The 26790-nt window shown below is 36.9% G+C and overlaps 1 protein-coding gene across 4 annotated transcripts in view; it reads left to right on the forward strand.

Moving 5' to 3' along the window:
* The first annotated feature begins 1051 nt into the window (after positions 1 to 1051).
* The window catches only part of LOC150109260 (uncharacterized), a 251177-nt gene continuing 225438 nt past the window's right edge, over positions 1052 to 26790 (forward strand). For 2 of the 4 annotated variants that reach the window (XM_090406776.1, XM_090406802.1), the window contains exons 1-3: positions 1052 to 1190; positions 13532 to 13637; positions 20411 to 20571. In XM_090406776.1, the coding sequence (XP_090262902.1) occupies positions 20485 to 20571 (87 nt within the window). In that variant the 5' untranslated portion in view covers positions 1052 to 1190; positions 13532 to 13637; positions 20411 to 20484. Of the gene's footprint in view, positions 1191 to 1247; positions 1311 to 13527; positions 13638 to 20410; positions 20572 to 26790 lie in introns of those variants that run through there. The other 2 variants (XM_090406794.1, XM_090406785.1) reach the window with 2 other exon arrangements.

Below are 26790 nucleotides of genomic sequence, written 5' to 3' on the forward strand. Positions count from 1 at the left end.
GATTATGGGGTTTAAATCATGTGGATAAATTGCAGGTATTTGGATTCAGACCCTGATTAACAGGAGAAAGAGGGATGACATGATAGAGGTCTATAAACTTTTGAATGAGTGTTGTAGGATATCATCTGACGAAATGTTTCGTTATATGGACGGTGGGGAGAGAGAGAGAGCTCGTCGGCAACCATGGTAGTTAAGTTTGTTCACAGTCAAGATAGGGATAAGAGCTCATGGTTTTCTCCAAGAGAGTAGTGAATGAATGGATTAGTTTGCCTTTATGCATGGTGAGTGCATCTTCTGTGAATGAATTTATGGCAAGGTAATGAATTTATGGCAAAGCAGCTAATTTGGGTGATAGAGGTCTGTAAATGTTTGAATGGTTATTATAGGATATCATCTGATCCGCCTCGCTCGATAAGTCCTTGACTTTCTGCAGGTCTGAGAGAAAATAATAATAATAATAATAATAATAATAATAATAATAATAATAATAATAATAATAATAATAGCATATCTTATTGTCACTCTTCAGCTGTCCAACTTTGGTATACACGTGATCATAAGCGCGGCATGATCTCGAACTATACAGCATCAAGAACTCCTTCAAATGTCAGCAATACATTGGCAACTTAATTTATAGCTACGTCTTTTAATGTGTATTTTTGTATTTCTCTCTTCATGTTATGCATCCGATGAAGTTTTGTAAGAAACCGAAGCTAGTTGTGCTATCAAATACTTAGTAGTATTCTTTCTGTTTTTGGCATCTCTCTACTTCTACTCATTATATTTATTTAATCCCACCCCTATCCACTGACACCCACACCCACACACATATCTATTAGAATTCAGTGAAACGAGATGATGGTTTAATCGCACCCCCTGAAAGCATTGATTCATTATAGCTTGAGCTCACTATGAGTGATGGATGAAAAGCCGACACCTTCTGGAGGTCCTTGCAATCGTTAAGAAGTTAGTTAATTATAGGAATTGGAGGACTTCTTCCTACTATCTTTGGGAATACAAAGCATTAGATTTATTTGTTTATATGTTATTTTTAAATTATGTGAATTCGAGAATACGAATTTGTGATAAACACAATAAGAAAAACATTTGCCATGAAGCTGGGAATTTTGATAATGGGAACTTTTACAGCTGGGGCAACGACTCCAAATTACAATAAGTAACTGTTAAAGGTGAGTATTAGTTAAATTGTTGTTGTACCACGGTAGTAGTATAATGTTTCATTGAAATAAGTTTTAGACGTGATAATAAAACTGCAAAAAAAGTGAGATAACATGCCGGTCATTTTAAAGGTAATTTAAATATAATCTTATCATAAAGTACTGACGACAGGAAAAATTAAAGAATGCAAAAAAGTTTTAAAAAGTTCGTTGTAGCTGTGGCGTGGATGGAAGTATTGATATTAATGGGACTAGGAGTAAACGCCCATAAAATGCACTTTTGATCTGTTTTGAAATACAATAATGAACCTCTTATCTCAATACCTATCACAACATAAAAAGAAGCAATGAGATATGTATATGCATTTGCAGTTGCACTGCGAATGAACGTTAAGCAATTGCTGCTCATGTTAATGTGGACTTAAAGGAAATTGAATGAATGTTACATGTCACTAGACAGAACTGTGCTAAACACACAGGCTACGTAGAGTGGAATCTTAAAAAAAAAAAAATCGTGATTAGATAAGTGGTAAAGTTTCTTAATAGGCAAACTGCTTACACACTTGGGTAAACGATTAAAACAAGAATATAATTTCTTGCCAAGTGCATAAATAAGTTTCATAGTTTTCCAATCCTCCACCGTATGGGCTGACTAACAATTTCTGGATGGATCAACATAAAAATAAAAGCATAACATACTTTGTAACCAGTTGAAAAGAAAAAAAAACTTATCAAAAAAAAAGTTCATTACAAATGTATAAAAGGAAGTTTCAGAACTTATTAAGTTTAAAAAAAAACTACTTCATATATGCATTCTTGAATTTACTGAAATAATTTCAGTATATTTGAGAAAGTAAGAAAGAAGTAAACACATTCAGCAGAAACATGGTCAACATATCTATACCAAATAATAGATCACTTAGGAGAAAGATAACAATTGTCTCTCCTTTCTGGATATTCTTATTCTCTCTCAATATAATGGCAGTCTATAATTCTCAGTATACAGGAAACATACTAACACTGAAAATATGTTATTGCTGCTTCTCATCATCACTCCTGTTGGAAATATGGTGTGATTAAAAATTTAGTTCAACATGCACATAAACAATGTTTTACTGATTTACTTCTAAATAATTAACTGCCATTCAGTTATTTAGACATCTCCAGTGGTTACAATTCAGAAATTATTGATAAAATAATTATGGCCTTAGTTATAGAAGTTCTTTGAATTTCAATTTCTTATGGTAAACGATTATCAGAGAAAATTGCAATACCTCTATGCCACATTACCTACAAGTTTCTTTCCACCCAGTTCTAAAACAAAATTAATTCCTAGCCTCTCCAGAAAACAAATATCCTCTTTCTTATATTGGAGTTTACAGGATCACATGTTTGTGCAACTTTTGTTATTATTTGGAGATGGGTTGTTCAGCTCAGATTCATTTAGAATAACATATATCTACTTCAAGTCAGATAAGTCGTTTGGCTATTCATTTATTAGGCATAGAATTCATTGGAACAAAAATAAAGTTCTACACTAAAGTTATTTTCTTCTTGAAAGATTATATTAAAGAAAGTTGTGAAGCCCACATTTATAATCAGAACTGAAACAAAAAAATGACTGCCTTAAACTTTACAAATTTTGAGAAGTCATCCTAAGTAAAACATCCCTCATTCCAGTAATAAATTTAGTTTAATCCTTTATACAAGTGTGAGCAAACAAAGTTTGCGCCTGAAAATATCTTCAGGACTGGGGTAAGGTAGTACAACACTGGGAAACTCGTAGCAAAGGTGGACCAAGCTAGCATCACTCCTATCTCAGCATCTCCCATAATGCAAAACACATCTCCTTGCGGATATGTATAAAGTTATGCATTAAGGGAAGGGCCACTACCCAGACTAGTTTCGACCTTTATTGAGGTCTCTTCAGTGGGAGCCAGGACCAGAAGTGGAGATACCAGGCAGAAGCAATGGCAAGGTCATCTCTATCTATAGGAGTTGTCAAAAGGTGTGCCACCTTTTTATTAAATTACTCTAGATTTAGAGAATGATGTTGAAAGTTTATTTTTCACTTGGTTAGCATAACATTATACATATCTGCACGGAGATACTGAGATAGGAATGATGTTAGTTTGGTCCACCTTTGCTACGAGTTGCCCGGTGTTGTACTACCTTACCCCAGTCCTGAAGATATTTTCAGGCGCAAACTTTGTTTGCTCACACTTGGATAAAGGATTAAACTAAATTTATTATAGTCTAACCAAGTGAAAAATAAACTTTCGACTTCCCTCATTCCAATGTTTCTTAATATTGTAATTATTTCAATTTATTTCTTTGAATTCTAATAGTTGTAGATGGGGTTACCCTCCTGCAGTTGATAGTATATATTGTCACACACTTGGAATTTAAATGTTTTTCTTATTGTGTTTATCTCTTTTCAGCTGTATTGACAGTAGCTAGGAGACCTTGTCAAAAAAATCTACAAACATTAAATAATTTTTTACTAATGTAAATGTTAATCCTTGACTCTATAATTTTATCATTGGATATTGAACAGAATCAGACAGTTGTTTGAATGATTCCATACAATGGAATCATTCAATTGTTTGCTGATGTTGTAAAGTTGGGTAGGGTAATAGTTAATCATGGTGATGTAGAGAGCTTGCAGGATGATTTAAATAGGCACAGTATGGACAAAAAACATAATGGATGTGAATTTATTGTGCAAATGTGTAAAATTATGCATTTTGGGATACGAAGATTATAAGCTGTGTACCACATTGAGGGAACTATACTCCAGGAAACAGATGAAGCCAGGGATTTGGGGACTCAGGGTTGGAGTGAGTTTGATCGAATTATTATTATTATTATTATTATCATCTAAGACCTCCAGGGATTCAAGGACTCATTAAGGGAGGCTATAAATCGCCCAAACCAGCTGTCATACCTTCTCTTACATTCATTCACACTAGATGTACTCACAAACTACTGTGTGAGAGAAAAACCTTGACTGTGAACAAACTTAACTTCATGGATGCTCCCTGTGTTCTCTCCCCACCTTCCATATAATGAAAAATTTCATCAGATGCTATCCTATAATACACATTCAGAAGTTTATAGAGGGTCTGTAATCCACATACTCGCAATCTGTCCTCAGATCCCATAATCCGGATAGAATCTTTGTAACTCTCCTTTGCACCATTTCCACAGCTTCTTTATCCCCTTGGAATCTGGGAGACCAAATCTATGCACAATAATCCAGGTGTGGTCTTATTAAAGTTTTATAAACAGGCAAAATAACTTCCTTATTCTTACATGTCAAGGTTTGCTTCAACATCGCAATTATCCTTTGAGTTGTATTTGCACCTTTGAATTTCAAATTCCTATCTGCCCAACATGCCATGATCCCTCACCTCCTCAGTTTCTTGTAGCATAGCCCCTGCTAATATAATGTGTCACTGAAATCTAATCATGCCAAAGTGAATAACCTTCACTCTGTTGGACTCTCTAACAATAAAGATACATTTCATAACCACAGCAAGGTTAATTGCCTAGAATGTTCTCTTAATACAGTAAAACCCATCCAATCCCTCAGCCTTACTGACATTTTGGATTACTTAATGTTCTAAACAGCTCTAGTTTACCTACTTCCATTACCACAGTTGCTCTTTCTCCTCTACTGTATATTTCTTGAATGTTCACTTAAGCCAGTTGTTCATTGAATAGTTTCACTGTATCTTCTGCTTCCAAGGAGTTTTTTTCCTTTGTGCAGCCAGTAGGAAGCACAATTATTACAAAAATATAACCTTATTGATCTCATCTAAATAAAGTCATCCTTTTGTAACGATTGCCCTTTCTACTGGCTGCATGAAGAAGAAATCTCCTCTGAATTTCATTTTGTCTGCTTTCCTATTCTCTTCTCATTTTCTAATTTGTTTGCCTTACTAGACCTGTCATATTCCTTGCTGGCACTTTATATTCATCATAGAATAAATATGTAGATAAATAAAAGCAATTAGTTGTGTACCTGTCTGTTGCACCATAAGTTCAAATATACTACTATCATGTATTATGAATAAAAGATTAAGAGAATGAAGAGTGTCTCATAATTGACAGACTGGTGACCAGACTATTTAATTGAAGTCTCAATACCTGAAGGATCCCAAGGAAGTGAAAAGAGGACCAGATTTAAACTGGTCAGTGTTTTAGGAATGGTGGTTAAGGTATTATAAAAGTTGATTAAAGTCATTCATTGTTCAGTAATTTGTGGATGGAAATATGGTACTCTGAATGATATTACCTTGTGAAGAATAGATCTTTCCTCAGTAATTTACTTACCAACACGGCATTTAAGAGAAATGAAGGAAATGGTTATGTTATGGTACTGCTGGACTTTTTTCAAGGGCATTTGGCATAAATTGGAACTATGGGAATATATATAACGTTGTGATATAGATATGAAAGTGGATGATAGACACATAAATGAGTAGCATATGGTATAGTAGAATGAAGGAGATTGCAGGTGATAAGCAACCCATCACAAAACTCTGTATATGGACTGCAGCCATTTAATTTGTATGTTAAAGATATTGGGAATAATTTGAGGACCTGTTGTTTTAAGGATACTTGCGACATAAGACTGAATGATATAATCACGTAATCACAAGAAAGATATTTATTTAACCAAATATTTCTGTCTGGAAATAGCAGACCATCGTCGGTGGTATTACAAGAACAGTTTAAAAAATATACAAGCTAGAATACTAACAATAGATCGTTGAAATTAGAACATGCCGCGTGATGTTATATCACTAAGTATGAAACGAAATATTTTGAAGTAGAAACATGATTGAATTTGCTATTAAAAAAAAAAAAAAAAAAAAAAAAAAAAATTAATGAGTAATCTTGATTAGGCTTTCCCAGATTTTTGATATAGATATGCAGTCATTACGATTCAGGTTGGGATGATGGAGCAAGGCCTCCACGCTTTCCTTGAACAAACGTTCGAACCTATAACGGGATCTATGTAAGAGGCGCGTTTTGGACCAAAGGATGCTGTGGTCAGTTTCAATCCCGTGTTGAGCCAAACCAGACTTTTCAGGTTTATTGTGAAGAATGGATGATTGATGTTCTTGGATTCTTTTTTCAAGAGAACGTCCAGTCTGTCCAAAGTAAGAGAGATCACAGTTGCAAGGAATTTGATAAACTCCAGGAAGAGATAAAGTTGAGCGTTTGTCTTTAGGAGAAGGAAATTGAGAAGACAATTTGTTAATAGGAGAATACGTAGCTGTTAAATCATATTTCTTCAAAATTCTTGCGATAGGTTCTGAAATACCGGAGATATAAGGAATAGGTACTCGACGTATTGAATCTTTGTTGTTTTGTGGAGGATTATAAGATGTAAGAAGATGTTGAATACTTTTTTCAGAAAAGCCATTGAGTTTCATGTGTTGCTGGATAGTAGAAAGTTCTTTCTGTAGATAATCAAAAGTAGAACAATTAGTTTTGGCTCTTTTGATGAGACATTTTATAATTCCTGTTTTATGACATGGATGATGGGCTGATTCTTTCAGAATATAACGACCTGTGAATGTTGGTTTCCTGTATACTGTAGTTGTAAGAATATTTGAAGATGATCGGATGAGGAGAACGTCTAAAAAAGATAACTGGTTGTTTTCTTCTAATTCCATAGTAAACTTTATGCGATGATGTAAGGAATTAATACTGTTTAAAAAGGAAGATAAAGTGTTTTTACTGTGAGGCCAAATAGCAAATATGTCATCTATATATCTTACCCAAAAAGATGGTAGAGGGAAACTAGATGTGAAGAGGACTTTTTCTAAATGTTCCAAATAAAAGTTGGCTAAAGCTGGAGAAAGAGGACTTCCCATGGCTGTTCCTTCTACTTGGCTATAAAATTTGTTTTGACATATGAAATAACCAGAATGTATAACGAAATCGAATAGTTTTATAATATCTTGAGGAAAGATGTCAGCAAGTAGTTTTAAAGTTTCCTTAAGAGGTACATTGGTGTATAAAGATTCTATATCAAAACTAACCATAAGATCTGTAGGTTGTAATGAGACATCTTTTAATTTTTCTAAGAAATCTGAGGAGTTTTTTAAAAAAGAACTCGAGTTGCCAATGTAAGATTTCAGTAATTTAGCTAGATATTTGGCTATACGGTAAGTAGGAGAATCAATGCAATCTACTATTGGACGAAGAGGATAGTCAATCTTATGGATTTTTGGAAGGCCATAAAATCTAGGAGGTCTTGCAAAATGAGTTTTAAGTCTTTCAATTGTGTCTTTATCCAAACTGATGACTTCATCAAGGTATTCAAAAAGTATTCAACGTCTTCTTACATCTTATAATCCTCCACAAAACAACAAAGATTCAATACGTCGAGTACCTATTCCTTATATCTCCGGTATTTCAGAACCTATCGCAAGAATTTTGAAGAAATATGATTTAACAGCTACGTATTCTCCTATTAACAAATTGTCTTCTCAATTTCCTTCTCCTAAAGACAAACGCTCAACTTTATCTCTTCCTGGAGTTTATCAAATTCCTTGCAACTGTGATCTCTCTTACTTTGGACAGACTGGACGTTCTCTTGAAAAAAGAATCCAAGAACATCAATCATCCATTCTTCACAATAAACCTGAAAAGTCTGGTTTGGCTCAACACGGGATTGAAACTGACCACAGCATCCTTTGGTCCAAAACGCGCCTCTTACATAGATCCCGTTATAGGTTCGAACGTTTGTTCAAGGAAAGCGTGGAGGCCTTGCTCCATCATCCCAACCTGAATCGTAATGACTGCATATCTATATCAAAAATCTGGGAAAGCCTAATCAAGATTACTCATTAATTTTTTTTTTTTTTTTTTTTTTTTTTTTTAATAGCAAATTCAATCATGTTTCTACTTCAAAATATTTCGTTTCATACTTAGTGATATAACATCACGCGGCATGTTCTAATTTCAACGATCTATTGTTAGTATTCTAGCTTGTATATTTTTTAAACTGTTCTTGTAATACCACCGACGATGGTCTGCTATTTCCAGACCGAAATATTTGGTTAAATAAATATCTTTCTTGTGATTACGTGATTATATCATTCAATTTGAGGACCAGTATCTAGTCGTTTGCTGATGAAGCCAAACTGGTGATGGGAAATAGATGATAAAAGTGATGTAGATATCCCACAGAATAATTAAAATAGACAGCCAGTACAGACCAAGAATAGTGGTTTGCTCAGTGTGAAAAATGTAAAGTTTGGGCTGAAAAGATTACAGTTATGGCATTGTAACAAATAGTGTCTGCTGCATTATTGTAATAACTTCTTTTATTCTTTATTATTATCATCATCATCATCAACACTCGACCTCCATGGAGTCAGAGACTCATCGTGGGAGGTACTCACTATTGCATACAATGCTCATCCAACTACGTCTTAAACTGATTCAATGTATCCACATCTACACAACACACTCAGGCAATGCATTCCACTCACCAACCACCCTCCATGCAAAGAACCTGCTTCTCACTCCTTTGCTCACACCCTTCTTATACAGCTCCAAGCAATGGCCTCTTGTTCTACTTCCTTCTCCACTTCTATGAAAAATCTCTTCCATGTCTACCTGATAACAACCCCTGACCAGTTTATATGTCTCGATCATATTCCCCCCTCTTCCTCCTATTCACGAGGCCCTGCAACTTACATTCCCTCAATCTGTTCTCGTACTCCACATTCCAAAGACCACTAACCACCTTTGTGAATCTTCTCTGTACCCTTTCCAACATATCTTTGTCACCATGAAAGCCTGACGACCAAATCTGTGCACAATAATCCATATGAGGCCTTATACAATGGAATAATAACCTCTCTATTTCTGCATGTCAGGGTTCTCTGCATCATTGCCATTATTCGATGTGATGTCTTCAAAACTTGTGCAATGTGACCCCTGAATTCCAGGTCCACCATCACTCCTAGATCTCTCATCTCCTCTACTTCTGTTAAAGTTTCCCCACCAAGTCTATACTTGGCATCCCATTGTTCCTTACCAAATCTCAAAACCTTACACTTGGCAACATTGAACTGATAGTTCCACTTATCTGCCCATTCATACAATCTATTCAAATCCTTTTGTAAGGCATTAACATCAGCCTGACTATACATTGCTCTCTCCAGTTTTGCATCATTTGCAAACATCTGGATATCACTAGTTAAACCAAACCCAATATCATTAACATACAAATTGAACAACAATGGCCCCAAAACTAACCCCTGTGGCACATCACTGGTGACCTTTCTCTTTCAAGATACTGCACCCCCCCATATACAACTTTCTGATACCTATCTGACAGCCAGTCACTGATCCAACACAGAAGTCTCTTATCCAATCCCATCTCCTTCAATTGAATTAGCAGCTTGTCATGTGGCAGACTAAATTAGCAGTGCACGCTTTTCCTCTCGTGACCTTTCTCACTTACTCTACTGCATATTATGTTTATCCACCTTCCGTATTTACTAGTCGAATTCATATGAAACACTGGAAAATTTATTTGTTAGACTGTGCCATCCAATATATCAGTATTCGGCATAAGACTCAATAAAACGTCCGGTAGATCTCTCTCTCTTACTAGCGTAAATTCCTTCAACAAAGTTTACATAAACAGTCGTGGTTCTTAAATAATTAACCCGTGCTTTTAATGCCTTAGTTGTTTCCTGCTCACAAGTTCGATTATTTTTAGAAACAGTGCATTGTAAAATAAAGGATCAGGCAGCACTCTTTTAACAAATAATTAAAACACATTTATTTACATTAATGTGAAGTATACATGAATCAAATGATAGGGAGATTGCTTTCTCTACCCATCTATAAAATCTTTAGCATAAAATTAGAACCCTTTTACTTCAACACTAAATAATCTCTTTAACTCCAAAACTTATTTACTCTCTGCTTACAAATTCAACTTATTAAACTTCTAGTTTACTCGCAAAGAGGTTAGCTAACTCTCTGCTAAGTTACTTTTACAAATTTAATATCAACTTCTAACATGCCAATTGTGATCTCTTATGGACACTTCTTATTACTATTAAACTAATTTTTAACAGTCCATATATAACATATCTCCTAGATTATAAGAGAAAATGTACAAAAGGAGGAACTTACAGAGGCTCTATATCACACATTCAGTCAAGAGTCTTGCACTAAAGTTTTTATGGCATTTCTTTCATCTCAGATTTTAAGCTTCCTTCAGGAGTGTCTTGCTTCAGCGGTATCACTTCGGGGTATTGGCGAGCTTTTGGACTGCAATCTGCAGTACTCGAATAGCACATGCAAGAGGGTTCAGCATACGGGAGGGCAAATTCTCCTCTGGATCCTACTTCGGGAACTTCTGCTTCTAACTGCTGCCACATCTGCTACTAATTGCCAATCACTGTTCCTCTACCCGCCGATGACTAACTGCCACCGACTGGCTCTGGCTCTCTTCGGTAACAGCGCTTTGCCTTGCTCTGTCAGCAACTGGATCTTGGCTCTCCTCTCTTGGCAACTGGACCTGGACGCTCCTCTCTCAGCAGCTGGACCTGGACTATCCTGCTTAGTAACTGGGGCCTTGCCTCTCCTCTTTCTCTGCCACCACTGCTCTGGTTCCGACTGCCTCTTCTCTGCCAACAGCTGGAAGCCCCTTATGCTCATCTCAGTCCCCTCTTATTTTGTGATTTTGGGTCCTTGCACTAAGGGTAGTAAACCCCAAAGAATTCGTCATGACTCTTTCATCTTCTTTTAAGTTCAACCTGCTCTTTGTTCTCCTCTGAGCACTCCCCTCTTTTTTTTTTATCTTGCCAGTCAGCAGAAACTTGTCTGAACCACTCTTAGATACTAACTTTATGTGCAGAGCTCACAAACAACTTTTTGCCCTCGTAACTCTACTTGAAACTGCCTTCCAATCAAGAACTTCATGTTTGTTATTGAATGCTACCACTGCCCCTTCCTTTCCTTGATCATTATTGCCTGAAAATAACATCCTATACTTATTATTTAAAGGAGGTTCCAAGACTGCTGTTGCAAATTACCAACCGATCAGTATATCAGGAGTTGTTGTCAAGGTCTTGGAGAAAGTAGTCAAGAGAAAAATACAGGAATGGATAGATGAAAATGGGATGCTGTATGGGGAACAGCATGGTTTTGTGAAGGGTAGATCATGCCCCAGTCACTTGCTCACGTTTTATAACACAGTGACAGCTGAACTGGATAAGGGTAATGGGTTTACAGTAATACTGCTTAACCTTGCTAAGGCCTTTGACAGGATACCACATGGAATTCTAATCAGTAAACTGCAGCATATGGGGATGTATATAGGGTTGGTGAGATGGATAAGAGGGTGGTTAATGGAGAGATATCAAAGAGTAGTTTATTCAGGAGTAGTAGAGTCCAAAAGACGGCCTGTGACTATTGATGTGCCGCAGGGTTCTTGGACTACTACTATTTAATTTGTTCATTAATGATATAGGAAAGGATCCAAGAGGAAATGTTCATTTGTTTGCTGATGATGCAAAGTTGGGTAGAACAATAGTGAATGCAGAAGATGTCAACATTTTGCAGGATGATTTGGATAGATTGGAGGACTGGGCTAAGGAGAATGGATTTTAATTTAATGTGACAAAATGTAAGGTTATACATTTTGGGATGAAAAGATTAGCAGCAGTATACCACATTGGTGAAACTGTACTCCAGGAGATTGACGAGGCCAGGGATTTAGGAGTGTTGGTGGATAGGGAGTTGAAGTTTAGGGAGCACATTGCAAAAGATGCTAAATCAGCTCAAGAAATCACTTGGTTACTGAAGAATACTTTGATGAGCAGAGACAAGCAAGTTATTGTTTCTCTGTATCAAGTCTTGATAAGACCCATTTTGACTACTGTGCCCAGATTTGGGTGCCAGGGTTTCTTGTTGATGGGGCGGAGAGGATCCAGAGGCGGGTGACCAAGATTATAGCAGGTCTATGGAATGAGCCTTATGAGAACAGGTCAAAGATTTGTGGGTTGCAGAAATTGGTTGATAGGCAGAAAAGGGGTGATATGATTGAGACATTCAAATTACTGAAGGGGTTTCTATAAGATTAATTCAGAGGATATTTTTGAGAACAGGACTGGTGATGGAAGGACTAGGGGCCATCCATGGAAACTGGCAAGTGAGTGGTTAGCAAGGGTGTTAGAGCTAGGTTTTTTACTTGGAGAGTGAAATGAGCTGCCAGAGGCTGTTGTGGGTGCCATGACTGTGAATGAGTTCAAGGCAAAGTATGATAGATACTGTGTGAATGTTGAATAGTTGTTCTTGACATAATGTTAGGGCCTCCCTCGATGAGTCTAAGGACTCTCCATGGAGTAGCTCGTAATAATAATAATATTTAGTAAGATCTCCTCTGTTTTTGTCGTCTTTATCTCAGTAATGCCAATTATGTCCAATTGTTGTGTAAGTGAATATGAAATCATGTGAATGGATACTGGTCATAAGTGACAAGTGTTATGTCATGTCAACTGACATGAGCAAATGCAGCATCGTGTAATTGGGTATTGGTCATCATTGAAAAAAAGTCATGTGAGCGGATTGTCGTAAAGTGGGAGTAGTAATGCCTCGATTAAGTTGATGGGACTGTATTGCAAAAAGTTGTTGATGCTAGAGATTTGTGATGATGGTAGATAGGGAGTTGAAATTCAGAGGATACATTGCAAAAGCAAGCAAAATAGCACCAAAGATTATTGGGTTGAAAGAAAAGATGTTGAAAGACATTTTCAAGTATAGATGATTGCAAGTAGAGATGCACCCCATGGAGACAGTAATTCTTGAACATTTCTATATTTTATATTTAATTATTTGCACTGGGGGAATTTGTACCTAAACATAATATTTTAGTATACTTTGTTAGTATTCTTTGTCCAGTATTTAAATAATTGTGGCAGCTGCAATTCAGTTATCCAGTAGCTTAATATCCGAGTCCTCCACCATATAAGGACTACATTTTGCACAGCTTACTAACTGATTTAATGCATTGCCTGATAGAGTTATGCGAGCACAAACAGTGAATGAGTTCAAGGAATGGTATGATAGACTTTGTGTTTTCTGTGGTGGGCCTCCCACGATGAGTCTTATGACTCTGTGGAGATCCTGAATCATCATCATCATAATAATTAATATTAGAGTATTTAATTTATCTCTATTATGCTATGAATGTAATTCTGTTTCTCAATTTCCAAAATATATTTATTTAAAAAAAAAAGCAGAATGTTTCTCATTATTTGAAAATTGTCATGAATTTGCATTTCATTCTTTTGTCAAGGAAGGCAGGATCAAGGGCATCCATGTGAATAATGTATCTCTACTTAAAGATAGCTGAAGTGGCTACATACAAATCAATCTTGAATTTGTATGTAGCAATATGCATAAAAAGTAAGTTCTTAATTTTAAATTATAATAATTTTGAAAATTACCATATATGTCATCATTTAAGATGGTATACATTAGAAATAAAAAAAAAAAAACAGTTACCAGGGATCCTCTTACACTCCAGGTATAAAATCTGAACTTTGATGATGGAAAATATTGTTTTGACAGGCACAAATGATTTGAAATGTGAAAAATATGCAATGAGAGAGGATATAAAATTGTTGTTGAAAGAAATGAAAATGAAGAGTGAGAAATTAAAGATATGAGTCTTCTGTCTCTGTATGATAGCTCAGAATTGAGAGAAGAAGGGCTATGATTGCTAATCAGCCAATTTGTGCAGGAAAAATGGTGGGCAGTTTATTGATCTATGGAGTGAATTTGATGGACTGCCTTTAAATACTTTTGGAGTTTGGAGAAAGAGTTGTTCAGCGACAGGTTGAAACTGCAAAATCAGAACATTTAGAGATATTAAGAGGAAGCAAACAAGTATGAATCTACCCACCCCTGGGACAAAGCAGTGATCATCAATAATAATAATAAAATTCCTGACATAAACTCTCAAGGGCCACATATTAGTACATGAAAAACTTACATCGCCATTAACTTCCTATCTACAATTTTACTGCAAATCATAATAAATTTAGTTTAATCCTTTATCCAAGTGTGAGCAAACAAAGTGTGCACCTGAAAGTATCTTCAGGACTGGGTTAAGGTGGTACAACACCAGGCAACTTGTTGCAAAGGTGGAGCAAGCCACCAACACTCCTATCTCAGTATCTCCTATAATGCAAAACACATCTCCTTGCGGATATGTCTAATGTTATGCATTAAGGGAAGAGCCACTACCCAGACTAATTTCGACCTTTATTGAGGTCTCTTCAGTGGGAGCCAGGCCCAAGTGAAGATATCAGGCAGAAGCATTAGCAGGTCATCTCTACCTATAGGAATTGCCAATTGGTGTGCCCCCTTTTTTAATAATTTACTCTGGATTTAGAGAAAGATGTTGAAAGTTTATTTTTCACTTGGTTAGAGTATAATAAATTTAGTTTAATAATCCTTTATCCAAGTGTGAGCAAACAAAGTTTTCACCTGAAAGTATCTTCAGGACTGGGTTAAGGTGGTACAACACCAGGGCAACTCGTTGCAAAGGTAGAGCAAGCTACCAAAACTCCTATCTCAGTATCTCCTATAATGCAAAACACATCTCCTTGCGGATATGTCTAATGTTATTCATTAAGGGAAGTGCCACTACCCAGACTAGTTTCGACCTTACTGCAAATCAATCTGTTACCTGTCAAATTCCAACAATATCAGATATTATATTTCTGTCCTCCAAGGCACTTTTTATTGTATCAATCAATCTATATCTTGGTCTTCCTCTGTGTCTTTATCCTGCCAACCTGGCAAAGAAAAATTGTTTTCTTAATCTTTCCTCCCCCATTCTGTTTAAGTGATCATGCCACCTGAGATTAGCTCTGCTAACACATTCCTGGATGCTAATAATGTCAAGTTATTTCTTAATATCCTTCTTTTTAATATGATTGATATTGTCATTGATGCCCTCTTGTTCGTGCCCATAATCCTTCTCAGGACTCTCATATCTGCGGTCTCTAGTCTTTGGTCAAGTGTTATATTTCTAACCAAGCGCTCAGATCCATAAGTTAAAATCGGTTTGAACACTGTCTTGTATACAGCTAATTTAGTGTTTTGACTAATTTCTCTCTTATTCCATATAAATTTATTCAGTTGACTTCCTACCATACCAGCTTTGTTGATTCTGTTGTCTATTTTGATATTTAATTTACCATCTAGTTTAATTTAGTGCTTTATACTGATTATTTATATGCTTTATACTAATGCCAGGAGTATTCGGAATAAAGGAGAGGAATTAGTGGCACAGATAGCATCAGCCTGGCCAAAAATTATTGGGATCACTGAGACGTGGTTGACAGAAGGGGATATAATAACAGGAATAGAAGTCGCTGGGTATAGCATTTTTCTTCAGGATAGGAGGGAAAAGCGTGGTGGTGGGGTACTGTTTATGATAAGTGATGACCTATGTCCTTTAAGAGTGGAGGCTTTGGAAGGAAGTGAGACAAATGATTTTGAGAGCATATGGTGTGAGGTAGAGGTAGGCAAGACAGGATATTTAGTGGGGTGTTGCTACAGACCCAGGAGCACAGAGGATGGGGACCAGGAGATGTTTAGACAGCTAACTTTGGCAAGTGCAAGAAGAATGATTGTTATGGGAGATTTTAACTACAGTAGTATAAATTGGAGAGAGGAAGATGCATGTAGCAGTAGGGGAATGGAATTTCTAGAATTCTTGAGGGACAATTGTCTTAGGCAACATGTAACAGAGGGAACAAGAGGTTCAAGAGTTTTGGATTTGGTTATAGCATCAGAAGAGTTGATAATAACCGAGATGAACATCTCTCCCACCAGTTGGAGAGAGAGTGACCATATGGTTTTGACTTGGAAAATGAATAGACATGCAGGAGTATCAAAGAGACTGGAACTTATGTGGAATTATAATGTAGGTGATTATAATAGTCTTAGACGTAAACTTCGGGTAGTTTCATGGAGGGAGGAATTGGAAAGCCGGGATATCATTAGTGCATGGGAAATTGTGAAAGAATATTTGTTAGCAGCAATGGTAAGTTGTATACCATGAGTAAAGTGGATAACAAACAATATTAAACAGGAATTGCATGCGAAAAAGAGACTATGGAAGAGATACAAGGAGACAGGTGAAGAGAGGATGCATGAAGAATATAAGACACAGGCCAGAAGAGTGACTAGTGTGGTAAGGAAAGCGAAACTGGAATATGAGAGGAGATTGGTCCTAAGATCCAAAAAAAATCCTGGGAATTTTTTAGCTATGTGGCCAGTAGGAGGAGAAATGACTGTGGAAAAATGATATTGTGGGATAAAAATGGGAATAGAGTGACTGATGCAGAACATAGTGGAATTGTTCAAAGAACACTTTATTGGAGTATTTAATCCTAGAGGAGTCAGTTTTAATGCTAGAAGGATAGGGCTGGTTCGAGGTTTAGAGGTACAGGAGGAGAGTGTGTTTCAGATATTGAGTACTCTGGATGTCAGTTAAGTTTTGGGACTGGATGGTATTTCACAATGAGTTTTAAGAGAATGTGCTATGGAACTGACAGTGCCTTTAAGTCTGGCTTCGGCAAAGGTGCCCAGGGAATGGAAGGAAGGTAAGATAGTGCCATTGCATAAGGGTGGTAACAGACTGGAAGTGTCTAATTATAGGCCAGTCTGTGTGTCATCAGTAGTTGTTAAGATCTTGGAGAAAGTAGTGAGGGACCGTATACAGCATTGGGCAGATGACTGTAATGTTATCTGTGAGATTCAACATGGATTTGTGAAAGGGCGCTCTTGTTTTAGCAATATGCTAGCCTTTTATAATAAAGTTACAAGAACATTAGATGAGAGAAAGGCATATGCTCCAATTTTCTTAGACTTAGCAAAGGTATTTGACAGGGTGCCACATGATAAGCTGATATTTAAGTTGCAGCACATGAGTCTGGATGTCAGATTGGTGAACTGGATTCAGGATTGGCTGTCTGATAGGATTGTGTATGGTGGAGCAGTTGCAAGAAGACAGAGGGTTACAAGTGGGGTCCCACAGCGCTCAGTACTAGGACCTATATTGTTTAACCTTTATATCAATGACATTGCCAGTGGATTTCAAGGGGATGTTCAGTTGTTTGCAGATGATGCGAAGCTGGGAAGGATTATTAGTAATAGTGCAGATGTGGCAGCCCTGCAAGAGGATTTGAATAAGCTAGATAGGAAAGCAAATGAATGGGTGTTTCGGTTTAATGCAGCAAAATGTAAGGTCTTGAGGTTTGGGAAACATCGATGGGATGCTGCATTCTCTATGGGAGGAGTTATGCTGGAGGAAGTATGAGAAGACAAGAGATCTGGGGTTATTGATTGATAGAAACCTGAAATTTAGGGGACATATTGCAAAGGTGGTGAAGGTAACACAGAGGATTGCTGCAATAATGAGAAGGACACTGACCTGCAGAGATAAAACAGTTATCATTCCATTGTATAAGTCTCTGATCAGACCACACTTAGATTATTGTTCTCAGATTTGGTCACCAGGATTTGAAGAGGATAAATTAACTGTAGAAAGGATACAAAGACGGATGACAAAGATGGTTTCAGGACTGTACAAAGATAGTTATGAGGATCGGCTGAGGAAATGTGGACTGCAGAGTTTGGTGGATATGATTGAGACTTTTAAACTGTTGAGAGGTGGTTACAGGGTTGACACTGGGGAGTTCTTTCGCTTGGTTGAACTGCAGGAAGGAGTGATGACAAGAGGCCATCCCTGGAAGTTACGAAAGGAAACTGTGAGCAAGAGGGTGAGGAGTGATTTCTTTGCGTGGAGGGTGGTTGAACCGTGGAATGCATTGCCTGATGGAGTGGTGAGAGCAAGAACAGTCAATGAGTTTAAGAAGTGGTATGATAGACTTTGTGTTTCTTAGTGGGGGGGGACCTCCCCTCAGTGAGTCTTGACAGACTTTATGTTCTTTGGAAGGACCTCCCACGATGAGTCTTTTGACTCCATGGAGGCCTGAATAGTAATAATCTCTTTTACTTTTTCTTTTCTATTTTTCCATTGCATTCATTATATTTATTTCTGGAAAGTACAAAATAGTAACACTGTCATTAATGGCATGTTTTGTGAGGAAATTGCATAGCATATAATACTTCTCTTTTTTGTATATTTACTTCACTTACCTGATCATTACTCAATAATAGCTTATTGGTTTCAATTCTTTCTTGTCTCTTCTTTTGGTGCTTAACTTTCTTGTGCTTTCTGTGCTTCTCTAAATGTTTCTTGACTTTTTGTAATTCCTTCATCTGTCTGATAATTTACTCAAGTCTTGAGATTTTGAACATTAATTCACTTTCAGTATTCATATTTGTTACAGTACTTGCATATTTTTGTTCAGTGAGGAAATCCTTCTTGTTCTCAACTTCAGGAAGCTTATATCAGGAATAGGCATATGGTCATAACAACCCCACTTCTTTGCAACATTAATAAATTATATTCATTATATCATTATCTTCCTCATGAAAATGTTTGCTTGACTCACAAAGTGAAAACTAATAAATTAAACTAATATTATGTATATACAGGTTTTTTTTTTGAGAACCACAGTTGACTTGCAAGCAATAATGAAAGAATCTAAACCAGCAAAAAAAGTGTTTTTTCTGTATTATTTCAAAGATGTCTTTCTTTGACTGTTATCACAGTGAGGGCATATCTTGCCAAACCATTGACAACAAAATTTTTAGGAAATATACAATTAATTTCTTACATCTGAATAGTAAGATGTTATGTCTAAATCTTTATTTTGATTGAAATAATAATGCAATCTGCCTTTCTTATTATATATATATTCTCATGTTGTGAAAAGAGAATATATATATATAATGTTTCAAAAATGTTATCAGGATTGTGGAATACTGATTATGAAGATAAGTTGAGAATTTGGCTGCAGACACTAGCAAACAGGAGAAAGAGGGGTGATATGATTGAGACTTACAAACTTCTGAAAGGGTTATACAGTATTTCAGTAGATGAAAATTTTCATTTTATGGAGGGTGGGAAAAGGATGCAAGGGCGTCCATGGAAGTTGAGAATGAATGCTGTCAAGGAAGGGATTAGGGCTAGATTTTTCTCTCTTAGAGGTGGTGCGTGATTGGAATGGATTGCCTTTGGTGTGCAGGTAGCTTGAATGAATTCAAGAACAGGTATGACAGTTGGTGCAAATAGTATGGCCTCCATCGATGAGTTCCTGAATTCCTGGAGGTCTCTCTCTTAATTATAATAATAATAATAATATACAGGCAATCCCTGGGTTACGAACGAGATACGTTCCTGAGAACGTCTTTAAGTTGGATTTGTACGTAACTCAGATCCCTGATGAACAGCACATATACAGTAATAATAATAATAATTATAACAATACTATAATGGCTCATATCTGGCAGTAATAATACGGTGTAATAATAATATCCCTGTACTCTAATAATAAGTCACAGAAACTATTGTTCTCTTTCTTTTAATTTAAACAAACAGAGTGTAAAAACAAACTCATACATGTGGGTTTGTTTACGTGCATGGAAGAAACTAGTTCCTGAGTTATTAATTTAATTATTTAATTCGCTAGCTCCAAATACTTTTTCGGTTCATGGCACCCAAAGTCAGAACATAAGCCTACCTAACAGTTGCAGTGTGCAGTTGATGCAGTTATTTTAGTGAAAATATTGGAATATTTTGCAGTACACAGTTTGGGAACCACTGATTTAATTGTTAATTATCCTTATGGGAAGCATTGGGAGCCCGTTCGTAAGTGTGAAATGCATAAGTCGGGTTGTCCCTAACCCAGGTACCATCTGTGTTATGATAAGCATGTATGATTGCTGTTCCCTAATTTATCCATACAGTATGGGAATGCAAGCCAATGTATTCTAGCATCAAAATAAATAATGAAACAATATATACACTTCATTCCATCTATTTGGGAAGTTAATTATGTTTTAATCCAGATATCACCTATCAGTATGAGACATAGAAATAGTGTATCTCACGTAATTACTTATTGGACTGTTTTGTTCACATGATTTTTACAATATTATTGTTATTATTATATATTAACATGGATGTGTTTGTTTCTTTAAGTTTTGAAATGTATATTTTGCTACCTGTTTTCCATGATTCTTGTTTTTAGAAAATAGAGCTATTTCCATCATCATCATCACCATTCAATAAAACAAATGATATCCACTTGAAAAAGGATAAAGTATGGAAAATTACAGTATGGTAAAGCAGATTGGCAAAGGTAGTTATGGAGCAGTGTGGTTAGTTTCTTATCGTAAAAATCATAAACAGGTATGAATTTGATTTCAGTACACTTTTAGTTGATATCTGCCATTTTATGTATTTTTAAATATAAGAGCAGAGGTTTGAAGTAAAAAAGTAATTGGCTTTAGCTGATAACTGTTGATTTATATATTTTCGAATAAAAGAGAGTTTAATAATCAGTAGTAAAAAGGAGTTAATTTTTATAAACTTTGTATTTCTGGGTCTTTATTAGTATTCTTATTATAATCACAGGATTCCTAAGCAATGTGTGTGTATATGCATGCATGTCACTTGTGCAGTGCATAAATGGCTCTGCGCATTTATTCCTGAATGATATAGAGAATCAAAAGCTTTTTCAAAATCTGTGAACACTAAATATCCAGGAAGCTTATATTCATTTACTTTTTCTATAACTTGATTAATAATGTGAATATGATCTATTACAGAGAATCTGGCACTGAATTCTGCTTGTTCATATGGCTGTACATCACCCAAAAACTTTGTGATCCTATTTAGCATAATGGATATAAACATTTTGTACAGTTATGATAGCAGACTAATAGGGCTATATACTTTCATGGTTACATGGTGATGAGCATTTATTATTAAAAATTATGGAAACAACTACTGTGTTATAGTAAAACTTCAGTTTAATATAAACCAAAGTTTTATTTATTCAAATTAAGTGGATAATGAATCCAACATTATTTCTTAGTCGAATTATTTCTTCGGCTAAGAAATAAGGTTGGATTCAATATCTACTTCATTTGAATAAATTTACTTTGCCAAAGTGAAGCGAAGCCTATTGGCTCTTTATCTCAGTGAAGTTTTATTATAACAAAACGATCACTCGACATTTCGACCTTTATATAAAGGTCATCATCTGGAATATACACATATATACAAAGAAACAAGCTACGTTACAATCCATATGGTATGTTAAAATTACAGTAATTTGATCAATCATTAAAACTACTGTCCTGACCTTTGGTGAAAATAAAAACCCTTACTACATCAAATCTAGAGTCATGTTATTATTATTATTATCCATTTGGTTATATACCATTAAGAGATATATTAAGCTAGAGAGCAACATGCTCTCACATAATTACTCGTATAAATTAGAACAAAACTGTATAGATGGTGGCTGGAGCTGAAGTTATTGCTTTGAATCCTAAAGTAAGGGTTTGCTGTAAAACTTGAAGAACTTAAGGGGGCTAAATGTGTGTCATCCAAATTCTGGGAATTTTTATGGCACCATTATTGTTAAGATTAGGATGATCAAGATTTCAAGGCGTCTTTAAATTTGCATTCATACCAGGTTTTTGCATAATGTAAAGAACAGGTACATTTCCAACCAGTTTGGTGTAAGGCGTTAAGAGTGTGATCTGAGATGCCTGCTTTACCAAAATTGTTAAATTTAATGCAGTGGTTAAATTTAGCCAGGGCTCTTTGGGGCCTGGACCCAGAACATTTTTCTGTTTTGTGACTTTTCTAACTTTATGGTAATTAAGCCTAACATGAAACAGACAGCATTGGCAGGTTATTAAGACATGCATATGATTGGTGCAGTATTAACAAAAAGATTACACGACCGAAAGATAAAAGCATAGCCGACAATTGAACCGACTCTTCAACCGAATTCCAGTAATATGTGAAACTGCCATAATAACACTCACTATATATATATTTCTTAGTTTTAACACGTTTACAAATTTTAACACATTCTGTTGAATTTTATTGCTGCCTTGAGGCGAGTGAATTCACACACATCTAATTAATAACAATAGTTTTTAGTTAGATACTGTTTGCCGGTGCAACATATGGTTTTGCTCGAGTCTATACAGCATAGTTTCTGTATGAGGGGACTTGTGATTCATTATTTAGTTTCATTTTTATCCCATTTGTCTCTAATTGCACTATTTGTTGAGAAATATATTACACAGACTGCTCATACTGACATAATAAAAGTACTTGTTTTTCTTGCCTCTGCAGTATAGTGGCTGTTGGGGAGGGTGTGTTGTTTACTGCTGCAAGCGAGTTACTATCCCTTGATGTGAATGTATTTAAGCTTTTTTCATATGCGAAACTTTTTAATTTCATTTTTCGAAAAGTAAAATCAGGGGTGCGAGTTATATGTGGAGGCAAGTTATATTCGAGTAAGTATGGTATTTCAACTATGGATAAGTACATTGGTACCTTCTTTAAATGGAAAAATAGCTCGGATAACAGTGACAATACAAAACGAGTTTCTAATGACAGTTTGTGTATAGTTTCTGAAGAGAAAGAGGTCTGTAAGAAATCTGCAAAAAAGGGCATATTCTGCGAGTTCTGTTGCCACCAGCTGCACGCTTCATGTGCGAAAATTGACGAAGCTGCACATAAGCTACTTATTGAACTTAACCAGCTTCTTCTGTTCACTGTGCCTTCCTTTGGTAAAACAACTTCTGAACATAGGCAAACGTGTCTAAAATCTCAAACAGCACATCAATGCTTTAAATGAAACTTTTACTGACAAAATACATGCAGTCGAAGCTAAGCTAGATCAAATCAAAAACCAGCGCAATGCAAGCTCCACTCCGCCAGTGAAAGAACTTCGCGATATCTAATTGCATCCATGGTAAACAACTTGATGGAGGCTGAACAAAAAAAAAAACTCAAAGCCATCATTCTGAACTTCCCGACGGAAAACGGAAAATCACTACAAGAAGACATCAAGAAACTAGCTGAAGAATGCAACATTGATCCTGAGAATATCGTCAGGTGCCATCGTTTTGGGCCTATAAATAAAAGGAAGGACAGTACGAACTTTCCATGCCTAGTAAAAGTGACTTGCAACATGCCGACAAGCACATCAAAAATAATAACAGCAATCAACAACAAGTTAAAAGACTCCTGCCCCCCCCAATCGCGCATACGTGCACAACCAGACTTATCATTTTCACAAAGAGAACAAAGATGTCAGCTTCGAAGACAACTCAAAGATAAACGTCAAAATGGTGACAACAGTTGGACCATCAACTACAGACAAGATAAACTGGAGAAAAAACCAAGTGATGCCACTAGCAGCCACCATGGGGGACCAGCAGGCAGGCACCGCATAGGAAATATGCAAGACCCATGCGGTCCAACAAACGTCCCACAAAACCCTACACATCCACTTCACCAACATCCTTGGCCTAAACTCCAACCTGAATAGTGTCCACTACCACTTTCAGTCTACCAAACCCCACCTATTCTTCCTGGCATAAACCCAAGTCTTGCCTCTCGCCAGCACCACTTATCTCAGCCTCCCAAACTACTTACTCTTCAACAACTTTTGCCCCAAGGGTGGTGTCTACGCATACATCTGCTCAGACATACCTTGCCAGAGAGCACCTAACCTAGAATCACCCAACTTTGACCTTCTTTGATTGAAAATATCCCTTCCCCACTCAGTTCAATTCATCTGCTGCCTCTATTGCTCCCCCAATGCAACCAACCACTCTGAGCTCTTTAATTTCCTCTTCCTAAAAGTCGACTTTCTCCAATCCCACTTTCCCAACAGCGAAATCATTCTTCTAGGAGATTTTAACTTCCACAACACTAGCTTTCCAACACTGGCTTTCCTCCTCCAGTTGTACAGATCTTGCAGGCAGAGATGCAGAAACATTTGCCATCACCAATGACCTTACTCAACTTGTCCAGATGCCAACCAGAATACCAGACAACCCAAACTGCTTCCCAAACACCCTAGATCTCTTCCTCACCAATGACCCCTCCAAATACACAGTGAAAGTAGTGGGCCCCCTAGGCAATTCTGACTACAACCTAGTGCTCATCTCCTCCCCCCATGCAACAACGTTTACACAGACACTCCCATACAAGAGTAGTTTGGCACTATAACAGTGCCAAGTGGGACAGCCTTCATAACTTCTATGCCGCATTCCCATGGTTGGACTATTGCTTCCGGCCTTCCAACCCAAACATATGCACCGAGCTGATTACCGAAGTAATCCTCACTGGCATGAATACATACATTCCACACAACACTCTGAACTGCCATTCATTAACGAAACCCTGGTTCTCCAAAAGATGTGCCAAGGCTGTAGAGATGAAACACCAGACATACCACAACTCTGAAATCAAGAACCTCATCCTCCTTCAAAGCTTACACTGAAGCCCGTAATAATAGATGCAAAAAAACAATCAATGCTTCCAAAACAGAAAGTCGAAAGAGCAAAAAGTAGGAAACTAGCAGCCTGTCCAAATGGCAGCCGAGCCTTTTGGTCTCTTGCCAAAGGAATTGGCCGTAACTTCTGTCCAACACTATTCCCACCCCTATCATACCCTGATGGCTCTACTGCCTCATCACCCACAGAAAAAGCCAATCTTCTGGCCTCATACTTTGCTTCAAATGCATGCATAACTGACGATGGTAAATGTCCCCCAACCATTCCGGACACCCAACATACAATGCCTCCTATATCCTTTTTCCAGGATGAAATCAGAAAAATACTGTCCCAATTAGACACAAAAAAAGTCTCTTGGCCCCGATGGCATTCCCCCAATTGTTCTGAAAAATTGTGCTCCAGAATTGACCCCTATCCTATGTCACCTATATATACTCTCCTACTCCACTGGAATCTATCCCACAAACTGGAAATTGGCCTATATTCAGCCCATTCCCAAGAAGGGTGACAAGTCACTGCCATCCAATTACCGCCCTATCTCGCTTACCTCAGTCCTGTCAAAGGTAATGGAAAAAATGTCAATTCCCACCTCCTACACTATCTTGAAGACACTCACCAAATAAATGACTGCTAGTATGGATTCTGCCACTGCCGATCAACAGGAGATCTACTTACATGCATCACCCATCTCTGGACAAATGCTATGGAGAGGTTTGGCGAATCTCAAGTGATTGCACTAGATATCTCCAAAATCTTTGACCGGTTTTGGCACAAAGGCGTACTAGGCAAACTACCATCATTCGGTCTGACCCAGGACTTCTGTAGGTGGATCGCCAGTTTTCTGTCTGGACGCACACTGTGTCCAGACAGACATGGTGGATGGCTCCCTATCCTTGCACCACTCAATTAATGCTGTGGTCCCACAAGGTTCTGTCCTCTCACCAACCCTGTTCCTGCTATACATCAATGACCTACTGCAATTGACCTCCAACCCAATACACAGTTTTGCAGATGACAGCACACTATACTCCTCGCTTGCATTTGAAACCCTACACAACTCGCCTCATCCTACAGAACAGCTAACTGTTATCACCACCCTTCACAATAACTTGGAGTCATTAACACCCTCAAAAACAGAGCTATAACAATTTGCTCTAATTAAAAAGCTCTTAAACAAGAATTGCAACCTATTAGCAATACGTTTATAAATAATAGCTCTAGCAAAACATTATCAATCAAGTTCTTCATAAAACTTCTAAAATTGCATATAATATAGATTACAGTAAAACCATTTACTGTAATATAGATTACAGTAAAATCAGATAAAAAAAAAATAGAATTCTACACCATTATTGTCTTAATGGCTTTTAAACCACTAATAAAATTAAAAAACATATTCAACTTCTTTAAGGATCCCCTCCCCACCATTGGCCCAACCTGGAGTATACCGTATCCATTGCACCTGTAACATACCTTATTATTATTAAGAGAGACCTCCAGGGAGCCAGGGACTCATCGAAGGAGGCCATGCTATTTGCATCAGTTGTCATACCTGTTTTTGCATTCATTCATGCTACTTGCACACACAACATCCAGTAGCAATCCATTTCAGTCATACACTACTCTATGAGAGATAAATCTATCCCTAATCCCTTTCTTGACAGCATTCGTTCTCAACTTCCATGTATACCTCACATCCTTTCCTCACCCTCCATAAAATGAAAAATTCCATCCTGTGAAATTCTGTATGATCCTCTCAGAAGTTTGCAAGTCTCAGTCATATCCCCCTCCCCCTCTTTCTCCTATTTGCTAGTGTCTGCAGTCTACAAATTCTTAATCTGTCTTCATAATCAATATTCCACAATCCTAATATCATTTTTAACACTCTCCTATGCACTCTCTCTCTCTCTCTCTCTCTATTGTATCAGAATTACAACGGAAACTAGGAGACCAGACCTGCACACAGTAGTTTAAGTGAGGTCTTATCAAGGCTTTGTAAAGAGGCAAAATTATATTCTTATCTTTACATGTCAAAGCTCATTTCAGCATTGCGATTGTCTTTGCAATGCTGAAA

Source organism: Typopeltis vanoorti, chromosome 2 (assembly GCF_054136105.1).
Source record: "Typopeltis vanoorti isolate ZY-2024b chromosome 2, IOZ_Tvanoo_1.0, whole genome shotgun sequence".
NCBI lineage: Eukaryota > Metazoa > Arthropoda > Arachnida > Uropygi > Thelyphonidae > Typopeltis > Typopeltis vanoorti.